This window comes from Haliaeetus leucocephalus, unplaced genomic scaffold (assembly GCF_000737465.1).
Source record: "Haliaeetus leucocephalus isolate CR32 unplaced genomic scaffold, Haliaeetus_leucocephalus-4.0 Scaffold41, whole genome shotgun sequence".
Lineage (NCBI taxonomy): Eukaryota > Metazoa > Chordata > Aves > Accipitriformes > Accipitridae > Haliaeetus > Haliaeetus leucocephalus.
In genome coordinates this window covers 2,076,348-2,092,271 of record NW_010972477.1, presented here as the reverse complement: position 1 = coordinate 2,092,271, position 15,924 = coordinate 2,076,348, and the positions used below count along the sequence as shown (strand labels likewise).

The 15,924-nt window shown below is 37.1% G+C and overlaps 1 protein-coding gene across 1 annotated transcript in view; it reads left to right on the top strand.

Annotated features, from left to right (window-relative positions):
- SLC9A3 (solute carrier family 9, subfamily A (NHE3, cation proton antiporter 3), member 3) overlaps positions 1–9,020 on the top strand; it is a 52,497-nt gene extending 43,477 nt beyond the window's left edge. The window contains exons 10-16 of the mRNA XM_010576852.1: positions 38–167; positions 3,419–3,534; positions 4,163–4,292; positions 4,819–4,995; positions 5,573–5,648; positions 7,329–7,442; positions 8,773–9,020. Of these exons, the coding sequence (XP_010575154.1) occupies positions 38–167; positions 3,419–3,534; positions 4,163–4,292; positions 4,819–4,995; positions 5,573–5,648; positions 7,329–7,442; positions 8,773–9,020 (991 nt within the window). The remainder of the gene's footprint in view (positions 1–37; positions 168–3,418; positions 3,535–4,162; positions 4,293–4,818; positions 4,996–5,572; positions 5,649–7,328; positions 7,443–8,772) is intronic.
- Positions 9,021–15,924: the final 6,904 nt, after the last annotated feature.

Sequence of the window (15,924 nt, the reverse complement as noted above, 5' to 3'; positions counted from 1 at the left end):
GCTTGTTGCCATTAACACAGTTTGTTTAAATTATCAGGTGGTCCAATTTTGATAGGAAATTCCTCAGTAAAGTACTGATGAGAAGGTCAGCTCAAAAATCAAGAGACCAGATCCTTAATGTTTTCCATGAACTCAACTTGAAGGATGCAATTAGCTATGTGGCTGAGGTACTTTTGAACACTTGTTGACCTATTACAGCATCGTTTGGGTTTTGGCTTTTTTTTTTAATTTGTAATATAACCTAAAGTTGATGTATTGCAGATGTCTAAAAGAAAACTATTTTCATTTCTGCTCTGCTTTTTTTTATCCTAAATGTGTTTTGAGTTGCAATATCACCTGTTTGCGTGGCTGTAGTTCTCAGTATTATTCCTGACCCCCAAGTATGAGTATATTGCACTATGTTAGTGTACTTTTCTGTTGGATTTTACTGAGTAACTTTGTTTCTGTACTCATGGCATGAAAAAAACCTGTAATTCCAAAGGGATCAGGCAAACTACCATCATTCTAAATGTGTCAACAGAGACTGGCTCCTGCAGAACAGTGGTTCTATGTGATGACAAATCTGATTTGAAGAAGCTCACTTCCAAATGGTGTGGATATATGACCAAAGTAGTGGACTGCTGTGGTCTCATTCTGCCCCATCACAGTAGTATAAAAAAATTGGGAAGGGTAACTTTAATTCAAGGGAATCATAACACCCACACTTCAAAAATTAGGGTTAAAGTGATATACTACAGCTATCAAATGCAATCACAGAATGGTGTAGCTAGAGAAACTTAAGACTTGCAACAGGAGAAATTTTTAAAGTTACAGAATGGAAGAAAGTTACTGGCCTTCTGCAGGAGTACCATTCCCAGACTGGAGCAGTGTTAACAGATTGTGTAAGAATTCCTAATCTTCTTCAGTATGAAACTGGCCACCTTAGTTCAAATCACCACAGATATGCAGTATTCATACAGTGTAGAGGATAGTTTTAAATGAAATATGATGTGATGAAAATGAAATTAAGTGATAATCTATCTATGCCCATAATCTCCAGGTGAACTCATTCTCACAGCTAGGTGATATACCAGTTAATGTCTTTAATTAAAACAAACACTGTTACTATGACTGATACTACTACTAATAATAATCTCTTTTCTTTTTTTGAAAATGAGCTACAGCCAGGCAGAATTCTTCCAGTAAAACATGGAATTTCAAAGATCAAATTCAGAAAATAGGATGAAATTCAGAAATTATGTTAGTGTGAAAAATGGGGAGTGGTTCACAAGATAAGCAAATACTTCCTTTTGAGATTTTGTAAATTACTCATTCAGTTTTCAGACCATTTGAGCTCAAGAACTAATTTTCATTCTCGTGGTGCTTTCTGGGTCACACCTCAGAGGAAGAAAGTTAGATAATGACTTCGATGTTGATGAGCATAAGACTCATGTTTAGATTCACTACTGAATCTGTTCAATACATTCATTACAGTATTTTTTTCTCTTTAACAGGTGCAAAGGGCTCTATAGGTCACTAAACCATGCAGATTTAGCCCCAGAATCTTTACCCAATAATGTCTTGAATCCCATATAGTAATGTCAGATTAAGTTAGATTATTAATTTTTTAGCAAAGTTGCCTTTTTCATTATACCTTAGTACAGTTCATAACACAAGGAAACTGACTTTTGCTACCCTAGTCCAGATACTATTTGTGTATATTGTGTCTTGCAGACAAATTCTATTGGCAAATATCTACTAATCTGATAATAATAGACAAAGAAATTAAAAGTTCTCCAGGTTCTACAAGAGATTTGCAACATGGTTTCTCCCAGTGGAAATTAGTTACATTAATATGCCTGATTAGTCATGAGTTGTGAATCCTAAAGTCATTCCACCTTTCTCATGTTAACATTTGCTTCAGTGATACGCTGCTTTAACAACTTTTCCTTAACTTCTGAAATATATCTTTGAGCTAAATATCTGTGAATTACAAGCTGGCATTGAAATTGAAGCCATTTCTTCCAGGCGGAGTAAAGATCTGCCTTCCCCAGCTACTCACTCTCTTCTCACTTTTAAGAAAATGAGGAGTTTAAAAACTTTGATAAATTTTTCATTTTTCAGCTCTGCTGTTATGCTGCATCTGTACAATAAACAAGAGCTTGAGAGAGTTCAGTCTAAACCTAAATAAATTCCTTACAGTTGAGAGGGGACAGCCTAAGCCAAGCAAAATGCAAATAATCCAGAGCAAGGGAATAGAATTGACTTAAAATACTTACAGTTCATAACTTCTTCTGGCTAAAATTCCTCCACTGATGATATGATATGGTATGATGTATGTATGAAACAGTAAACTTGATTTGAAAAGAAAGACAAATATACTTAAGAAATTGGACAGGATTATGCTGACCCAGAATTTCCTTTTTTTTTCTGAAGTTTTCTTAAGTACACATTTAAGAAGCCAGAGTGTACTTCTTAATGCCACATACTACTGTAATATGTATGTGGACTACCACAGTAAAAGGAAACACTTGCTTGATTTGCTCTATAAATATAAAAATGTAAAGGGGACACAATGCAGTTGAAGTTGGAGAAATGTAGATAAAATCTCTTTGAATATTCTGCAAGGGAGATGGTTTTTCTTGGTGTATTCTTTATTACAGTTTAAAATGTGGAGACCTGCTATGTGATTTCTCTCTGCTGTGATTCAAAACCATAGGTGGGTTCAGCCAATGTAACCACAATGTCACTCAATAGCTACCTTTCACCTAAACACGAGATTATGGAAGCAGTAGGGAAAATGGTGAAGACATAAATCTGAGCTTTTGCAGCAATTCACTTCTGTGACACTAGTTTTAGAACTGAAAGCAAATCTCATCTCTTCAGTATCTTGTCTCTTCATGCCATAACCTCTTTAATTAAAATAGTCTTGTAGACTTCTACCACCACTTAATATTTGCTTCTTCCATTCTGGTAGAGAACAGAACACTTGGGGTTGTATCTTTGAGAACGCTAATGTAAGTGCAGTGATGTGTCGAGTCACAAAAATCTGCATAGATATCACTAGGTACTTGGTTTGCAATGTGGTACAAAGTAAAAGGTCCACCCCTGAAAGGATCTGTGAAGAGAAAAGAGTTAGTCTGCAAAAGTGCAAGGATATAATTTGCAAACAGAATGACACCTAAGAAATCACTCACCTCCTCAAAATCAGTTTACAAGAATAGTTTTTCTCTGAGCTTTGTTCATTGGGATAACATCACTCAACATAAAGAAACCATAAAACCAAAAAATGGTTTGTATTCATTACCTAAATACAACTTCTACCCTGCTTCTTGTGCCATTTGCATACAGCAGCCTCACCAATTATCCACATTTTCTGATACACATTTTGCCCTAGGTGTTTACAGCTGTAATATATCTTGTTTCTTTCTGTGGCCAGGGAGAACGTAGAGGTTCCTTGGCATTTATACGTTCTCCAAGTACAGACAACATGGTAAATGTGGATTTCAGCACTCCACGCCCAAGCACTGTGGAAAGCTCTGTCTCTTATTTACTGTAAGTAATGTGGAATGGTTGGGGGTGTTTGTGGGTTTTTTTATGTTATATGTGAGGAAATGGAAGCAGTGTTATAAATTTTGAAAAATGCAAATTACAGGGGCTTCATTCACTACTTTTTGGAACTTCAGTTAATCTTTTCTCCCGCATAAAATGGGTATACATACAGTGATACTGTTACATTTTACACACAAACAAATTTTTGCAGTAAAGGCTGGTAAGGTGAAGCAGATATCCACATTAGAGTTGTTTCATGTGCCTTTTGTTCACCAACTGCTATAGACAGGGCTAGATGTCATTTCTGTGTCTGCTCCAGAAAAACTCAGGAGAGAGGCAAGGAAAAAAAATTGCTGCTTCCTTAACTCTTTCATGATTCTTTCACCAAACAGACTGTGTGTCGTGTAAACTGAGAAATTAATGCTACATCCACCTGAAGGACAAAAACCAATAATCTTTTCACATTTCCCATTAGCTATTTACTCACTCATTTTCATTTAGCTGATTTTGACCTTCCCTTTTTTTTTAAAACTTCATTTCTCCCTCTTGTTCCCCATTTTCCTGTTTTTTCTTCCTCTTCAGCAATTACTGATTTTTAAAACTGCTCTTTGTATATTGTATTCTTCTTCAGGAGAGAAAAAGCTGGACCAGTTTGCCTTGACATGCAAGCTTTAGAGCAGAGGAGGAAAAGTATCCGGGACACGGAAGACACAGTTGCTCATCACACCCTACAGCAGTACCTGTATAAACCCAGGCAGGAGGTGAGAGCAGAAGGCTAGCATTGGACTGGTTTTCCAATCTAAAACTAGGAGACATTGGGAACCAAAACTTGGCAGTGAAACTCAAAAGGAAAGAACCTGTCTGCAAACTCTGCACCCTTGAGGATGATAGGCTCTCTGTCTATATTCTTCCTCATTTATGAACATGCCTCTTCAGCAGAACTAGTGCCTTTGATTTCACTGGGGCCAGTGGAATGCAGAACTGGGTCCAGTGTAGGTTCTGAAGCAGGATTAAATGGAGCGTATCAACTGAAGTGATTCAGACAGTTAGAGGGAGAGGCTTATTTGAATGACAGTCACGTATTTAAAATTCCTGGACTTATACCTGTTTCAAGGTGAAGAAAAAGAAAGAAAAAGAGGAGTTTCATTAATGACTTCAGAGTAGTCTTTGGCTCATTCTTTTTTATAGAGTTGTTTACATTTGCATGACACTGATTGAATGCATTGACTCAGGGCTTCCAGCTGTATTTCTAAATAAATGAATATTGTCTTCCCTTCCTGGCCACAGCACAAACACCTGTACAGTCGACATGAGATCATGCACAGTGAAGATGACAAACAAGACAAGGAGATTTTCCACAGGACGATGAGGAAACGCTTAGAATCTTTCAAGAGTACCAAACTAGGAATAAACCATTCCAAGAAGCTCAATAAAATCCACAAGCGAGACCGGGGCCAAAAAAGGGTAAAATACTTTCACTAGGACCCAGGTGTAGCTACCTATTATACAAACCTAGGGGGTGGGGAAGGCAGGGAGGACTCTGTAGGGTCCTATGTTCTGCATTGATCTCTGTCCTATAGAACTTCATGAACTTGAAAGGGCCTAAGCAAGAAGAGATTAAACTATGAGATAACTCAAGGGGCATCTTCTCACATGCTGCTTTTCTCTATGCTTTGGGACCCTTCTGGGTGAGAGATTTTTGATCACTTGAAAAACAACAGACCTTGAGCCATGCTACAACACTGTGGGGAGATGTTGCAGGGTAGATGTAGCAGGGTAACACTATAGCATAGAGCATTCCACAAAATTTGCATGAAACTAAGAGGGAACGTACAGCATACAAAGAGCCAAAGTTCCTTTCTTTTCCTGTAGTGAGTACAAGTGTGTGTGGGGGGAACTAATGACATCCATATTGAGTCTCAAGCAAAGATTACAATAGATTTCAGGGCTATGCTGCTGAACTCATGATTTCAGAGGATGTCACTGCCATTGCTATCTGATGATGGTAGCGGTTTTGGTAACTGTGTTTGTTTTATTTCAGCGAAACAGCAATGTTATACCAAATGGAAAAATACCTTCAGAAAATCCAGTACAAGATTTTACTTTGAAGGAAAAAGGTAAAAAGACTCTTAGATCAGTTTCATTAACTGCATTTTACCAGCTACATTGTCAGTAAAGCATCACTGAAAAATTTTGTGATATGCAGCAGTGAAGCTGGTATTAAAAAGGTATTTCTAGTCATAATTCAGAACTCAGAGTGGGGATCTGCTCCATGTTTAAATGCAGTGTCTTGATGATATAGAAGTTGTTTTTCTAGGCAGCTGGATAACAACCCAAATTTTAATTGGCCTTTTTACTCGCATTTTTAAAATATCACATTTAAATTTTGGAAATGAAACAATGCAGTGGCTACAACGTAGACGAACTTTCAGCTTCCTTTCGGATAAGCTGCACAGAGCAACTTTTGCTAGCACTTTTCTTTTTCATCACAGCAGGATATGTCTGCCCAGGACACCATGTCATATAAAATTCAATAGTTGAGATGACATTCTGATATGAGTTAAGGTCCATTTGTTTAGAATGGTCTGAATCAGAGTTGATGCTGAGCAAGCACATTAGAACCAAAGGAGAGTGTAGCTTTGAAAGGAACACATCGTCAGAGGCCAGTTTCAGCACTGATTCACTCTTCACGCACAAATCTAACCCACAGGTCAGCCTTGAAAGTGTAATCGGAAACTGACTTCCCTAGGGAGCAACTCTAGCAAAAGTTGGTTTTGCATGTAAAACTCCAAATTCTTTTCTCTCATGTTTAAACCATCATTTGGCATTGATGTCAGTCATACCAAGACGTGATGGATCCTAATATGTTTGTTATGTAATTATAAAATATGTCACTTAAAAGACACTGAACTTACTGTCTTATTTGTGTTCTTCCCTCTGTTTATGCATGCAACACCTTGATCTCAAAGAGAATTGAAGTAAAGTAGAGAGGGATTCATCTTTTCTCAATAGCTCCAAGCAAAGATATTTTTCTTTATGTATGTTCTTTGAATCATTTTCTGAGCATCATTTTTCTTTGACTGACAGGGGCAATACAGACTGGCTGAATAAATGTAATATTCTAGATCCTTTTTGCACGGGAAGAGCTTTCCGAATACATATAAGTAGGTCATTCAATGCTGTCTTATGAAAGAACACTGTGTATAGAAGTCATCCTCTACTTAAAAAAATAAAAAGCTTCATTGGAAGACAGTCTTACCAAGTGGTTTAGCAGCTGTTGTAGAACTGATTCCACTGCAGCAGAAGTAGCAATGACCTCACCAGATGTGAAATCAGTCCAGGATACTAATGCTGTCAAATGATGAAAATGCAGTGGCAGGTCATTGTAATGGGATGACATTTGTCAACACGTGAGCATTTAAGACACAACACACAACAGCAGCAGTAGTGCCATGTCATAGGTTGGTTTGCTTCAGCCCCAGGAAAGCAGACAATTCTGTTCGCCAAAACCTTAACCAGAGTGTGAAATCTCTATCATAGCACCAGTTAATAATGCAAGCTGGAAACCTGTGCTTAAGTTTCTTGATGTAACTGGTATGTGAGCTGCAAACTCTGTATATGTTCACATTCGCATTTCAGTGCTACAACTGTTGATTAAATTTTGCCCTTATCTAGATCCTTGTTAAAGATGTATCTTTGATAACTATGCCAGCATGAAAACAGCATGAAATAGCATTTTCTCTCAGAACTGATAAAAATCTTGAATCAAATTGGACTTTCTTTTTTTTTTTTTTCAGATTTGGAGTTTTCTGAATCAGAAGAAAATAATGATTATGAAACTTTGCATCTAGGCAAAGGAGTTGATTTCCTGGCTAATGTGACGAAGCAAAATTTCACAGATACTCCTACTGGTAAAATTATTAATTACCTACAGAGGTTTTTTTCTCAAATGTTAAAAAAATACTAGAAATGCTGCTGATTTAGCCTGTATTTTTTGTTTTGTTTTAATTTGATGTATTCTATTAGAAAATATATTTGCTTAATATTAATGTTAACGGATAGCTTCAAATTTGCTACTGATGGAAGTTGTGAGCATGACTGCCTAAACCAAACCTAAACCCACTAATTATTTCTAGCAACAGAAAATGTTATTTTAGAGTTGTCCTACCTCAGAAGACCAGTCAATACTAGTCCTTTGGAACTATTTTCTACGTGCATTTGAAGCACTTTGTTGTGATAAATTTCATGGTTCTTCTTTCAGGCAGAATTTCTCCTTTTAAATTCACAACTCCCTCAGATCCTTACAGGCTCATAGAAGTCACTGAAAAGGGCAGATTTGCAGCATTCCTGGAGCATTCATTGAACTTGATTTCTAGCCCTGAAAGGCTCCAAAATACCAGATTGAAAGTGTATCACTCTATATAACAGAAATTATATGATATGATTTATGAAGTTTTAAAATGTAGTATTTCTCTTTAGCACTTCTGTGTTTGAATTTTCATCATGCGACTGTATGCTTCATATGTAACATGGTGTGTACAGTGAAGAAAAATACTTGCATATTTGTATTCATTTGGCAGACGTGCTGATACAGCCTTTCCCCTATTCCATGATAAATTCTATGTTTGAGAATGTATAAAGACATCCAGAAATCGATCCAGAAATAAATGGGTGGCAAGATGCAGACCTAGACTCATTTTTAAAATTTCTTTTTCTGTTGAAACACTACAGATTTTATATCTATATTAAAAGGCTCCTGTAACTTACTTTTGACTGTTCTGTGGCCTGCTTTAGCTCCCTCACCCACATCTCATTCCTTTATGGAGTTGTGCAGTTTATGCTTTTGCATTTTTTTTTCCATCTTTTGTTTCTTTTTTATGGGTTTGATTTGAATTTTCTGCAGTTATTTTATATTGTTCGTTATTTTGCTTAAAATTTGCTGACTGATTTCTTCTTTTATTGATTTTATTTTTTGTCTCCAGATAAGCCAAACATAACTGCATATTGGATCTAATACCCAATTTTTCTCTTTAATAGAAATCCAAAATGACTAGCAATAACCAAGGTAGAAAGAGCAACCTATGTGTGTATAATGGTCTGTGTATTGGTCTAGTCACCTATACTGGCGCGTATCAGGCTGGTTTTTTCCCATTATAGCCATTCTCCTTTTACAAAGCATCTTGCTGTATTACCAAGAAATTATTTTGATTAATTGTATTTGTCACTTGTGAACTTTTTTAGGAATTGATAATCCAGTATTTTCAGCTGATGATGATCAAAGCATCTACATGAAGTTCTCACCATGGTTATCTAGTGAAGATACTGTGGTACCATCACAAAGGGCCCGAGTGCAGATCCCGTATTCTCCAAACAACTTCAGACGGCTCACCCCATTCCGGCTTAGCAATAAATCAATAGATTCCTTCCTGCTAGCAGATGGCCCAGAGGACCGACCCAGATCTTTCCTCCCAGAAGCAACACATATGTAATATTTTAAAAGATATTATCATCTTTATTTTTAATCAGCCTTCCTATCAACCCTGACTACTGACAAGTAAACTTACTTTTCTGATTTTTCTTCTCCCAGCACATCTCTTTCCTTCCTGATTTCTTCGTACAACTAAACATCCTCTATTTTCCTTCAGCTTGAATAACAGAACATCTTTCTATTTTCCTTCTGCAGAAGAGCTGTCCAACTATTTGCGGTCCAATGCCTTGCTATTTTCACAGCAGATAAGGTCCTGCTGTTTGTTTTGGCTTGAATACTTTAAATGCCAAGAAAATAGTATTCCAAATACCAGAATATTGTGCACCCATTGTCAAGGGTTCCAGGTTTCTTGGGTAGTCAGTTCTAGATGATAACATTTGTATCTGAATTCCTTAACAGGAATTGAGTAATTCTGATTCAACCGCCTTAAACAGTGATTGGTCTTTCCAAGTAACATTGTCACTACTGTCTGCAGATGTAAGCAAAGTAGTCTGAAGCCCCAGGAAGACATCCAGGTGCTGATGCCAAAGGACAGGGTTTGCCCATAAGAGGTCAGATGAGTCGTTTAACCCACTGGACTCTATTGCATTCAGATGTACAACAGGAGCAGCAGGGCTAGACCAGCCGTGAGCTGGGCTAAGTCTCTCATTCTTAGCATGATTAGAATATGATTTTTGACTCTGTTGCTAAGAAGCCTTGAGTCAGTTCTGAACATTTGTCCAGGTTATTTATCCAGTGCCCAGGAAGGGAAAATTGTCCCACTGCTACAAGTAGTCAGTGACACTGCTGATGTCATCATTAAATTACATAAGAAAGGGTTTAAAAATGAAGCCTGTTTACTGGAATGCATCAGAGTTCCCTTGCACAGGTAGTGATAATTACACAACAGCCAGACTGTGCAGAAGCAGAATTCCAGTTTTGGTTAGAGCTTTATCCTCCTTAAACTGAGAGTTTATCTTAATCCATACCTTACTTTGAAACTAGAAAAAAATGCTTAGCTTTCTGATGCAGTAAATAACTTGTTGCTTCTAATGTGTTAGAGGCTTAAAATTAAACTGCCTCTGGGTTTAAATGAATATCCTAGTTTCCCTTTAATTCTCGCTTTGTGGAAATTTTCCACACCATAAAAAGCAGCCTTCACTTCTATAATCAACACAGTCAGTGCTGTAAATGAGGTGGGTCAGGTCACAGTTCAGACATCATAACTGAATAGAACATAGGGCACTGCGGGGATTATGCAATGAAATGCAATAGTCCATTTCATCATGAATTCACTTTTGTGGAATCCATGATCACAAATATATGACCTGGTGTCCTCTATGCATCAACAAATAAAGGAATGTGCTAAGCTGAAAGTATTTCTCCAGTTAGTTGATGAAACTTTGTTCAGAGAAAGACCTCAGAATAAGAGTGAATGCTGGTAATTTTGATTTGAGAAGAACTTAATAAACTTTTGAAAAGAAATAGAAAAGGAAGTTTCATTTTTCTTTTGTTCTGGCTTCTGTCCCTACAGAGGATGTGCTAGTTCAAGTATAATTACAGGAAGCACAGCACTTTCTTTACTGGAGTGGCCTGTAGGTCTGTGGTTGGTTCTAGTACTCAGTTCCTTATTAATGCATCTTTGATTATTTTTTAAATGATGTTTTAAAATGAACACTGGATTAATTTAAGAACTGTGAATTAAATTCCAATATCCTGATTAAAAATCTGAACAATGAACAGCATTCCAAAAGGCACTAAGAATATTGTCAGAAAATATTGGCGTATGACTTGCTGAACATTTTCTTGCTAACCTTTGTTCCTTTCCTCCCTTCTGTTGCTTTATTTGACTTTATAGTTAGGAACTGGTATGTGTAAGTTCTTGTGCAGGTATCTTTGATATATCAAAATCTCTGGGTTTTGACTGCTGTGTTTCTTAAGAAGTGTTTTGGGAAGTTAGACCTTGATTACTCTCTGAAACAGTCCTCTGAATTATCTCCATAATAAAATTCTCCTAATAGGAGAATGATACTGAAATTTCAATTACAAAGTTTTAGAAACCAATGTAAATTGGAAGGCAAGGGTGGAAATGTGAAGTTTCTCTACCTAGTCTAAAGTATACAGAAAACTGATCATAGGCTCTGGTCAATAAGAAATTGACTTCCTGGTGATACCCTCTGCTACTTGATTGAAAGAGCAGAATTTCTTTCAAAAGTTTCTGAAAGATTTCTTTGCTGAGCATCAGGACTAAATGTTTCAAGTTAAAGGTACACCTTAATGACCAGGTGACAGCTCCATCTCCTAAATTTCTGAAACAGGCAGTTGTTCATCACAAACATTGAACTAAGTTTTGCCTGATACTCAGCAAGGATAAGAAGTTTAATAAACTCACTTAAGGTTGTCCAAGATAGAAGTTGGGACAGGGTACAGTTCCCCAGCAAAAAAGCCATCTTAAACCACTCACTTTCATAAGACTTTCATAAAAATAGCCAAAAGCAAAGCCCAATAGCCAGCACACTAGTATAGAAAGTATGTTTCACAAATGTTTCTATTTAATTGTGCTCTCTAGGTGATATGGACCATGAAGTTGAAATGACAGAATACTCCTCTTCAGATGACCAACTAAATGAAAACCAAAGTGTTTCAGTGACTCCCCTCCACTTCTTCCCATCTTGCCTTCAAATGCCTTGGACACAAAACTATTCTTCATTGGAAAAAAGAGGGAATATATCTCTTTCTACTGTCTCTGAGTATATAGCTTCTTGTGACCCAAATGTACCTGATCTCTTCTGGGAAGCAGGTACAGATACGAATAACAAAGAGACAGTAAACTCAGGTTATTGTTCTGAAGTTAGCTACAAGTCAGAGAATTCACAAGAAGAGAATTCTCTGCTTATGTTTGAAGGGCTGGAAGACTCTTATGTGAAGGAGCCCCAAGAGAAGAAAATGTTGCTTGATGTACAAGGAAATTACAGATCTGCTGCAGCCAGACGTGTACAAAGCCGACGTTCTTTTCACAGGCCAAAACCTCTGCAACACCCTAAGCTTCAGAAGCTAGCGTCTCTTCCAGCATCTTGCCATGTCCCTCCACATTCTTTGGAACAAGAGGAAACACAGTTGTGAGCCAGGACTTACTTGAAAGGAGAAGATGAGAGAGAATAACTTGAACAAAGGGCTTCTGTAAAAATAGAGAGCAACCTATTGGTTCGTGGGATCTGCTCTAGAATGGTCTCATGTGGGAAAGGAGTGGGGTCCCATGATGTCAGAAACACTGGAGCTTTTCTGCTGCACTTACATTTTTAAGTTCTCATTCATAATGAAAGGCTGCGTAGTGAAGGGGAAATATGCCTCCTTGTTATTTTTTCCTGTAGACTGTTACAAAAAATCAATATTATTTTTGGAGGGCTAAACCAAGAATCTTTCCAAATGGTAAATCCTTGTTGGTTTTTTACGTGGAAATGGTTTATTATGCCATTATGCCATAAATACATTTAAAGAAATAGGCTGCATTTGCTGCTTCAGTAATGGAATTCAATATTTATGATGTATGAAATTAATGTAGGAGAAGCCAATGGTTAACCTCTTTCCTGCTAAGTCTACTCTGATTGAAATGGATCAGTGCCTTTTATAAGTGCAAGCTAAAGAAAAAAACTTTCCTGCTCTTGAATATTTGTGTCACTGGGTAATTGTGGGATATTGACTCTGGTGGAAAACTTTCCAGGGAGAGGAAAGTCCTGGCATCTTGAAATTTAATCAAGGGCTCCAGGAAGGCCATTTCCTTCCTTCACCTTCATTTCCTCTGCTCAGTAGCACTAGAATGAAAGAACAACCAGAATTAGCTCAGAATTTTAGTTTGTGTGGTCACAAGCAACTCATTTCATATTCTTAATTAAGCTGCTCTATTTTAAATAGCCTCACTCAGACAGAAGTGTAAATATTTGTCATTTTGACTGCTGCTTTGGAAGACACCTTCCAAATACTCTGTTAGATTATCATCTTGTTAATTTATGTATCACTTTCAATAGCTGATCAGGATAATGGTCTCTCAGATGCTATCCTGTGTTTTGCCACATGGTTTAAGTGCCACAATGACTCAGGATGTTGATGGTTCATAATACTGTACAGAGTTAGTTTGGCTACTGTGTATGTATATACCTGCTTGTGTTAGGACCTTCTTTTTTTTTTTGTCCCCAGTTTTCTTTTAAATAATAGTAAAGATTGCACTAGATGCCTATGGCGTATGAACCTGATCTGTGTCACCTTGAAGACAGCTGGAGACATCAGTGAAAGCCAACTCAGATGAAGACTATATAAAAGTGAAAACTCTGAGACCTTTCATGGGTGCATAATGCTACATGCAGGCATATAGTCCTCTGGCCTATCTGTATTTTGCCTTGGATGATTCCAGTCCTGAAATTTTGGCTTGAAATCTTCAGTGGTATAAGTTGCAAAGCTTATGTGACATCAATAGAAGATGAATGCTTAGCTGCTTCTGTGATCCTAACGTGTACCTTATTTCTATTTGATATCAGCATAAAGCCTTTGTAAATGAGCTAAGTCACCTTCAGGGAGGTATCTGAATTGCTTAAGACTGGATCCAATGGAGTCTTTATTTGGTAAATTTTACTTTATAGAAATTAGTGGTTGTCTCATTCTACCTACCTAGATTTTGAACAGGTTCTAGGTGATTCTCTGTCAGATATCAAATTTGAGATTTACCCAGACACCCAAAAAGAGTGGAGCGATGTGTGAGAATTCATGCCCACATCTTTTTCCTATCTTTGTCCTCTTTGCTAAAACTGCCTGTTAGGCTAGTGCAAATTGCAGAGATGTGATGTCAAATATGTCATATATATGTCATATATAAACCTAGATAGATACATAACATATGCCTTTAGAGACTAGATTCAGAGTACTGGTTTTTTTGATATCAACCCACAAGCAGCTGCCTGGCTGCAGTCATCTTGAGCACTGATTCAAATCAGTGTCCCTAATTGGAAAGCTTCATCACCCAGAGCTAGTCTTGTTAATGAGGGTCAGGAGACATAAGTCTGTCATCAGTAGGGATGCTAATTTTATAATTAAATAATGTAAATAAACTTTTTGTGAACTGAGTACATATGAACATACTATTTTGGTGAAGTAGAGCATATTAATGCTGTTCCAGATAATATAATTGGAACAAGTATTTTAGTCATTGGCATAGATACATAACAGGACCGTGACTGATCCCAAATATTAGCACAGGTGAAGTGCAATGTGCCAAAATCTAACCTCCAGTCTCATAGCATAATGCTGAAGTACCAACACCAAAGTTGGCAAGATGCTCATCAGGTGTTGGCTTTGAAATAAAACTTTTAATTTCTTATTGCTGTTGCACAGAAGACATTGTTGTGTTGCAGTAGGAAGAAGAACCACACTGTGGACTGTTTTCTGCTTACTTGTTAGAGCATTCCTAACCTATTTGTGTACAGGCTACCTCAAGAAAACATTTGTAAATTTTCATCAGCAGATGGGAGTTTTCACCAGATAAGTGTTGCACACACAAGAGTATGCAATTTTGAAGAACGCAGGATATAAGATTTTAATGTTCTTGTATGCTTTTATGCTAACCAAGAGAGGATCAATAGACACCACAGTGTTTACAAATACAGCAGTGTCTGTGAAAAGTCAGAAGGATCCTGTGTGATTTCGAGGGCTGTGGGCTGTAGGAGTTTTTGCAAAACAGAGAGGAACATTATGCCATTTTTAGCAACAGAAGAAATGGAAAGACACTGTGTACAAAGGGCTTAACTCTTCCTTTAGTTTCAAAGGCCTTAGGGTTTGTCTATACGTTGTGTTACCATAGTTGAACACATGAAGGATAAAATGGACAATTTTGATAGCAAAGAGACCTTTCCCTGGAATAGCTTGCATAATTTCTGAAGCTCTTATGCCTTGGAACACGTTTTCTAGTATAATTGCCTCTACAGAAAGATTTTGTTTGGCATAGTTTCTCAATTTGAAATGTGATGAAAAAACCCCTTCATGTCCCTAATTTCTATATTGAGAACATACTCTTATCTAGAATACAGTGGATTATAATTCCTTTTTTTTTTTTTTTCCCAAGGCAATGCTCCCAATATCTACCAGGGTATATAAAAAAAGCAGGTTATAAGAGTTCATCATCTGTCTCACTCTTTTTTTCCTATACTCTTTCTATGTACTTTCACATTTCAGTACATGTCCCATGGATGCAAGTGTTTGGTTGTTCCTTCAGCACACTTTAATCAGTCAAGCACCACTAATTCCCATCACAGCAACATAGATTAAGAGCTGCTGAGGATCTGGCTGTATGTATCAGCTTCTTTTTTGCCGTGTGAATTAGATTGGAATGATCAGTTGGTAAATCAGTTTACCTCTAGTGAGGCCAGTTCAGTTCTTGCTTCCCTGGCTGAAAACTGTGTCTCTAACGTTCTTTTGTGTCAAAGAAAGGCAAGTTGGGAGTTCCACAGTAGCTATTTATTGTACAAGTAACTATGGCCTACCTTGTTGTAAAAAGGTGAAATGCAGAAATATTTGATGTCTCTTCTATACATTTTGCTCCATGGATAAGGTTCTTTTTAACAATGTTTATTATGCTGCACTATGACCTAGCAATGTTAAAAAACAGAAGTGTTGCCTGCATTCAGATGAATTCTGTCTCTCTGAGCTGTGAAGCTAGTTATTGAAATATATGAAATTACGTTTTACAAATATATGGTTTAGCCAGAGATATATGTAACAAAGGTTGCAAAGTAATCACGTGCCTTAATTGTCACTCTTTGGAGTGCTGTTGTTTGGAGATTTTTGTGTGTACTTTCCAAAAGGTGTCAACTTACTGCATATATTTTTAAACAAGTCAAGTTGTTCTGCTAATGTGTCTTTATAGAAATGTTTTAATAGTA